This window comes from Nannobrachium achirus (assembly GCF_963921795.1).
Source record: "Nannobrachium achirus genome assembly, contig: SCAFFOLD_157, whole genome shotgun sequence".
Lineage (NCBI taxonomy): Eukaryota > Metazoa > Chordata > Actinopteri > Myctophiformes > Myctophidae > Nannobrachium > Nannobrachium achirus.
Window position 1 is genome coordinate 12,615 of NW_027665107.1, and position 8,081 is coordinate 20,695.

Below are 8,081 nucleotides of genomic sequence, written 5' to 3' on the forward strand. Positions count from 1 at the left end.
GCTTCACCACACGCTCCCAGTCACAGTCGGATGATGAACAAACGTTTGCCGGGGCCCAAAGACTTCGGAGTTGTTCTCTGACAGAAGAGAACAAGTGCCCATCTGGTGTCCTGCACAGGAAGAGGTCTAGGAAGAGCTACCACCTCAATGAATGAAATGATCGATCCAGCTGTTAACATTAGAATGTGATCCACATTATTATTGTTGTTGTTGTGCAAATTGATTTTTGTTTTGTTTACAGTACTAGATAATAAACACTCTCAAGAGCAAGGGTTGTTTTTGTTTCACATTACACAATAGTGAATGAATAGCAATGGGCCACTCCCACAGGCTATATAAATATAGATTCCAGAGTCTCTGTCAGTTGAAGACCGTGGGATCCCAGACTACCCTGTTATATATATCAAAGCACAATAAAGATACACAAAACTGTTACTTGAAAAAGCGTTTTATTTATATCAAAACTTGATTTCATTCATAGTCCACAATAATGCGTTCCATCTCTTAATGGCACATCTTATGACAATATCAGTGTCTAGGGGGATCTTGTTTTCCCGTCTAAGTGACTTTATACATGTCAGCCAAATCCTCCCTGATCTTCTTTGGGAGTTCAGACTGCTCTAGACCTTGTTGAACAACTGCTAGCTTGCATAAAGTTAACAGACTAGGATTAAAGTCTAAGATGTACAAGCCAAGTTCATCTGCGGCAAAGAAACAATCTCCCACCACGTGCGAGCCACATGCGAGCCCAAAATCATCATCCAAACATGGGCCCTCCATCCCCTTTGGAGAAACCTTTTTACAGGAGAAGGTATTTGGATTGAATTTCCACATATCCTCATGGAATTTCTTATATATGGTCTGGCCATAGGCACAGAATTCGCTTCTCCAGTTCTCACCACCAAATATGTACAGCTCTCCATTGTAGGCAAAGGCTGAATGACCCCAGCGGTCTTCTGTAAGAGGCTGTGCAGAAGACCAACTGCTCCAGCAGTTGGTAAGGGTGTCAAACACTCTCATTTCCCCAAAGGCCGTGGGGTACTTAAAGCAATTGTGATACTTTCCCCCGAATACAAACATCTTTGTCCCGATGATGGTGGCAGAGTGACTTTCTGTAGCACGCACTGGAGTGCCTCTGGTGTTAACTAAAGACCAGACCATTGTGTCAGTGTTCAACGTGTGGAGGTCATTGGTAGCCTCATATCTGTAGGGGATGCGTCCTCCGTGTATATACATGACCTTCCCGAAGACACAGGCGGAGTGGTGGAGCCTCCCCTCCGGAGCAGCCCCAGAAACCTGAGGTTTGAACCATCTTTCGGTTTCGACATCATATGCATAAAGGTCATCATTCTGCCCTTCACCTCCCCAGAGGTATATAGTGTTGTCTATCAACACAACCGTGAAGCCCCATCGGATGGGGGTTTGGATGGGGGGACTTTCTCCTCCCCCCCCCCTGGGTGTCTTTAGCGTTCTCCACTGCAAAGAATGTGTGCATAAGACATGTACAACAATGGGTTTCCATCCAAAGCGTTCCTCTCGGAAACAGTACAAGTCCTGACCCACTGCCACAGAAGTCCAAAGGGGTCTACAAAAGGGTTGTTTCCGCCGAAGCGCTGTCCAGCACGACATGGTACTGGAATCACAATGGTTGTGATTAGCCTGTGTTGCAGGATGAGACTTATTTTATTCCCTCAGGGAGGAGGCGGGTCCAGAGAGACAGCAGCTCCTTGAATGGTCAGTTACATAAGCATTGCACAACACTTCATACCCAAGTCATGTTAACTACTTGGGCTACTCATACCAAATGAGTTACTCGTTTTCCCCGTCTAAGTGTCTACATACATGTCAGCCAAATCCTTCCTGATCTGAGTTGGGAGCACAGACTGCTCTAGACCGTGTTGAACAACTGCTACCTTGCATAAAGTCAACAGACTAGGATTTAAGTCTAAGACGAACACGGCACCGGGTCTCGCGGGTTCGTCTGTGGCAAAGCAATGATCTCCCACCACGTGAAAGCTCATCGACTGTAGCCCATACCAACCATTGGGAGATGGGCCCTTTATTCCCTTTGGGGAAACCTTTTTCCAGGAGAAGGTGTTTGGATTGAATTTCCACATGTCCTCATGGACTTCTGTAGAGCCATTCAGTGTAATGTTCGTACCACCAAATATGTACAGCTCTCCCTTGTAGGCAAAGGCTGAATGATACCAGCGTTCTTTCGGAAGAGGCTGTGCAGAAGACCGACTGCTCCAGCAGTTGGTAAGCGTGTCGAACACTCTCATTTCATTGTTCCCAAGGGCCTCCGTGTGATTCATGTGCGGGAAGTAATTGTTATTCCTTCCCCCAAATACAAACATCTTTGTCCCGATGATGGTGGCAGAGTGACGTTCTGTGGCACGCACTGGAGTGCCTCTGGTGTTAACCAAAGACCAGACCATTGTGTCAGTGTTCAGCATGTGGACGTCACTGGTGGACTGGCGTCTGTGGTGGACGTATCCTCCGTGTACATACATGACCTTCCCCAAGACACAGGCGGAGTGGCCGGACCTCCTCTCCGGCACGGCCCCGGAAACCTGAGGTTTGGACCATCTTTTGGTTTTCACATCATATGCACGAAGGACCCCACGGAACGCATTCTCTTGCTCGTCATTCTCCTGTTGACCCCCCCAGAGGTATATAGTACTGTCTATCGACACAAGCGTGAAGCCCCATCCGATGGGGGCACTTCCTTCTCCTCCTCTTCTTCGGGTTGTCCCTTGGAGCTTTTCCCACTCCAAAGTCTCTGTGCGTAAGACATGCACATCGATGGGGAACAATCCATATCCGTCCTCTTGGAAACAGTACAAGTCCTCACCCACAGCCACAGAAGCACATAAGTCTCTAAAAAAGGGTTGTCGCCGCCGACTCGCTGTCCAGCACAACATGGTGCCGGAAACGCAGTGGTTGTGATAAGCCCGTGTTGCAGGACGAGACTTCTTTTTATCCCCTCGGGGAAGAGGCTGGTCCAGAGAGACAGCAGCTACCTTGATTGGTCAGTTACATAAGCATTGCATAACACTTGCGCATGAGTAGCCCAAGTCGTGTTAACTTGCTTGGGCCACCCATACCAAATGAGTTAGTTGTTTTCCCGTCTAAGTGTCTACATACATGTCAGCCAAATCCCGCCTGATGTGAGTTGGGAGTCCAGACTGCTCTAGACCGTGTTGAACAACTGCTAGCTTGCATAAAGTAAACAGACTAGGATTTAAGTCTAAGACGAACAAGGCACCGGGTCTCCCGGGTTCATCTGCGGCAACGAAACGATCTCCCGCCACGTGCGAGCTCATCGACTGTAGCCCATAACCATTTGTACATGGGCCCTTTATTCCCTTTGGAGAAACCCTTTTCCAGGAGAAGGTATTTGGATTGAATTTCCACATATCCTCATGGACTTCTCTAGACTGATTCTCCCGAAAGTTCATACCACCAAATATGTACAGCTCTCCCTTGTAGGCAAAGGCCGAATGATTCCAGCGGACTTTTGGAAGAGGCTGTGCAGAAGACCAACTGCTCCAGCAGTTGGTAAGTGTGTCAAACGCTCTCATTTCATTGGTCCCAAAGCCCTCCATGCTATTGCGGTCGGTGAAATAGTCATTCCTTCCCCCAAATACAAACATCTTTGTACCGACAATAGTGGCGGAGTGACATGCTGTAGCACGCACTGGAGTGCCTCCGGTGTTAACTAAAGACCAGACCATTGTGTCAGTGTTCAACATGTGGATGTCATTGGTGGCGTCATATCTGTTGTGGATGTATCCTCCGTGTATATACATGGCCTTCCCCAAAACACAGGCGGAGTGGTAGTACCTCCCCTCCGGCGCAGCCCCAGAAACCTCAGGTTTGAACCATCTGCCGGTTTTTACATGATATGCATGAAGGACCCCACAAAACACATTCTCTTGCTCATCATTCTCCTCTTTACCCCCCCAGAGGTATATGGTATCATCTATCGACACAACCGTGAAGTCCCATCGGATGGGGGCACTTCCTCCTCCTCCTCTGGACGTCACTGGGATCTTTTCCCACTGCAAAGAATGTGTGTATAAGACATACACAACAATGGGGTCCCCTCCATATCGGTCCCCTTGGAAACAGTACAAGTCCTGACCCACTGCCACAGAAGTACAAAAGGGTCTAAAAAAGGGTTGTTCCCGCCGAAACGCTGTCCAGCACGACATGGTGCCGGAAACACAATGGTTGTGATAAGACCTATGCAGTCAAACTTCAAAGTTTTTTTCCAAAATTACGGCAATTTTGAAATTCACGCCATGTGAAAACGGCCACAAATTTTGTGTTCCATCAGTTTTGGGGTCCTAAATTTGACGACAAAATACCTAGTAGTTTTTGCTGAAAGTACTGGGAGAATACACATTTCCCCACAGTGAAAACGGCATACCGTGATTTTTACTTTTTTCGGACAAGCAGGTGCATGCAAGGAGCCAATATTAACAGTTAAAGCATTGTAATTGGGATTGAAAGCTTCACCTTGCATAAAGGGATTCAGTATTAGGCTAGAGAATCCATATTGCATTCGAATGTAGGCCTATAAACACAGAAGACAGAAGTCTATTTCTTTCTCCAGCCTACGGCTGCGGGTGCTGAGAAATACAATCTCTTGCAAGATCATTTCATGGTTCAAACTTATTTTATTCTATAGCCTATGTTTTGTCTGATTGGGACGCAATGCGCTCATTGGGCCTATGCTGTGATGAAAGTTGTAAGCTACCAACTCAAAGAGCTGCATCATTAGTTTTTGGGGCTTAATTTCGTACACCTGGTTGCTTATTTCCCTCACAAAGTCTGGCAACACGGACTTTCAGACCGCGACAATGGTTTAGTGAAACCGATGTATTTTATGGCTATGCCAGCATTTTTGCTCATGTGAAATACACCCAAAAAACAAAACTCCCCGCAAGTTGTAAATGATTATGCTAATTATTTTGCAGGAAAAATTCTGGAACTGTAGCAAAAACATGCCTTTATTTTATACCCTCAGGGAGGAGGCGGGTCCAGAGAGACAACGGCCCCTTGAATGGTCAGTTACATAAGCATTGCATAACACTTGGGTATGATTACCTGGACTACTCATACTAAATTGGTTATTTTTCTCTTAAAGTCACCTTGCACACTATATCAAAAGGACAATAAAGATACACAAAACATTCTGACAAAAAAAGTGTTTTTATTTATTTCAAAGCTTGTTTCATTCATTGTTCATAATAATGCATTCCAAAAACAATTCATTCTCCCTTTTCTAAACACACCAAGGGTGACCTAATAAACTATTTGAAAAGAATAAACTTGGAAAAAGAGGAAGAAAAACAAAAAAACAAACTTGGAGCATACTATTGTATTAATCCAGGACTACGCATATCATAGGGCCTTCTTCCTGTGCAGCACTAAACACACAGGAGTTTAGCTAGGGCATCTTTCAGCTGCCAGATGCCCAGCAAGTCATGTCCAGCCTCAAGGCACTCCTTCAGATTTGAGACATTTTGAGCACGGAGCCAGGATAGCGACTTCAGGGCCAAAAGGTGCCACTCCTCCCAGGCTTCCAACCTGGACCCATGGAGCCAGATCAAAGCCAAAACAGTGGTCCACACTTCGTGGTTCACCTGCGCAGGCATTGACTTTTTCATTTGGTACTTGCTCTTATCCAGCACTTCTTCCAGTGTTGGTGTTAAAATCCAAGAGCCACAGGCTGTCTGAAGGGATATCAGCCGGAGCAATTTATCTCTTTGCGACCGATAACTGTGAGCAGTCGATCCATCGGTCTGCATCCCGTCGACCGCACACCCGTCTCCTTGCGAACGATAACTGTGAGCAGTCGATCCGTAGGTCTGCAACCCGTCGACCTCATCCCCGTCCAACTCTATCTGAGTTGCTCTTGATGCTCCCCGGGACATACCACCACAACATGGAGCTGCATGGCTACCCGGCGCCGGAACGTTTCTGCGTAACAGTGGTCCCTGCACCATCTGACAGTTTCCTCTGTTGACAGCGATGAAGGCGGTGAAGGCACTGCTCACTCCTGATTCGATGCTGAGTTCCACCACCTTCTTCTTGACTTCAGCCACCTGCCCTCGCTCGCCTATCTGCTCCAGGGAGCGAATCAGGGTCCGAGCCCCCAACCTGTGGGCTGTCAGTTCGGTCTCGCCCTTTGCTGGTTTGAGACTGAAGTGGAGCTGGCACTCAAAAGGTTGGTCAGCCAGCCTGTACCTCACCTTCACACTGCCGTCACTGGCACTTGAACTCTCTCCAGTGAGCTGGGCATAAAGCAGTGACCTCTGACCCTGGAAAAGGGATGTGATGGGTGGAGACAGAGGTGTTACATACACCCCCACTGGCAGGTTCCACTCAAGGGAAATATCCACCACAACAGGCTGCAGGGCACAGCGAAGTGACTGCATCACTTTGGGTTGCATCCTCTCGGTTACTGTGATGAACTGGGCATGACCCCCTCCCTGCTTGGACATCCCATTGATGAGAGCTGAGCTGGCCCCTTCCCCGATCCCAAAAGTGAAGCACCTGTGAGAGCTGGCATTCTTCTTCACTAGCTCGATGACATCCTTGGTGTTCTGCACCTCACCGTCAGTGAAGACAAAGAGTTGTCTGGGGTGACCGGGAATGCAAGATTGCTCGTATATATGTCTGAGAGGCCGCAGGATTTCTGTTCCTCCCATATCGGCTTCCATCATCTCCACCTTCCTCCAAGCCTCCCCCATGGTGTTCTGGTTGTACTCCACGCTCTTGGGGAAGATGTGATTAAAGTGATTCCCAAAACCATAGATGTTAAAGTAGCAGCCCATGGGCAGACTTTTAAGGAGGAGCAGCAGAGTATCCCTGGCACTTCCGATGCGAGTATGGCCATGCCCGGTGGCCTGCATGCTTCCAGAACGATCCATTAGAAAGAGGAACTCCCCGCATGTAGTCAATGACGACATCACAGCTTTAGGGAACTCTGGGTACAAGCTCAGCATGACCACTGGGTCGCCCATCAGAGAGCCAGCTTCGACAGACTCCTGTCCCGCCTCCACTACAGCAGTGGGCCGGTGGGCGTCTTGATAATAAATCAACAGCTCCACGTCTCGGTCAAACTTATGTCCTGCAGCCAGGCTGACCGTGGCCTTGGTTTGCTCCCTGTTGAGGTACTGAAGAAGTTCCAGGGAACAGTTTGACTCAACTTTAGTGACGGGTCGTGGAGAACTCATTCGGGCCGAAAAGGACAGACTGTAGGGCGCTAGAAAAGCTGGGACGGAGGTCACCACCGGAGGCCGATGACCTTTCCATCTACCTTGAGGTTGGTAGCGGGGGTTAAGCACTGCAGGCAGACAGAACCTGAGACCACCGTCGGCCTCCAGAGCCAGCTCGGTGACGTATTGCAGCCTGATACAGGCACTCTCCCCTGGAGGCAGACTGCCCACGCTCAAAGAGAACACGTCGGGGCTCTGCTCGCTCTCCTCCAATAGGAAGGCCTGCTGGCCTGAGCTCAGTGCGTCATCATAGTCCTCCCGAGCCCTCTGTTTCTCCTTCACCTGGGCCACAACCTCTGACTGTCCGATCTTTGCACTGAAATGACAGACAGCAGCATCGCCAGGAAGAGGGAAGACAAAGATGGCCTCTATGGGGCTCTCCTCCTGGTTCTCATACTGCAGAAGGGAGGTCACTGTCGCCACATGATCCCTCACCTCAACCTCCACCTCAATGCCTTTCAGAGGAACCTGATCGTTACAGGAAGAAAGCAAACCTTCACAGATCGCCATAGTGTCTGTACCAGCAAGAAGAACCTAGAGGCTTAGAGCAGTGGAATATATAGGCTGAGCCAGAGCCTTTTGGAGGGAGGAGTTTCAATATTCAAATGGTACCCACCGTTGACCCAGCCCCTTTATGTCCCCCCCCCCCTTGCCCAGCCCGGCGCATAGCCAAAATGTTAATGACTTTGACCATTGCTTTGTTTGGCCACAAGAAGGCACTGAAAAAGTACAAAAACTAAGCTACCCACGTGTAATGCTAAAAGTAGTTTTAGTTAGTATCACTTTAGT

General features: G+C 48.4%; 1 protein-coding gene across 1 annotated transcript; it reads right to left on the bottom strand.

The window, feature by feature from the left end:
• Positions 1-5,438: 5,438 nt before the first annotated feature.
• On the bottom strand, positions 5,439-7,802 carry LOC308280617 (von Willebrand factor A domain-containing protein 5A-like; the record flags this gene model as incomplete). The annotated part of the gene is made up of 1 exon (XM_080754950.1): positions 5,439-7,802. The coding sequence occupies one exon, from the start codon at positions 7,800-7,802 to the stop codon at positions 5,439-5,441; it is 2,364 nt and encodes a 787-aa protein (XP_080611076.1).
• Positions 7,803-8,081: the final 279 nt, after the last annotated feature.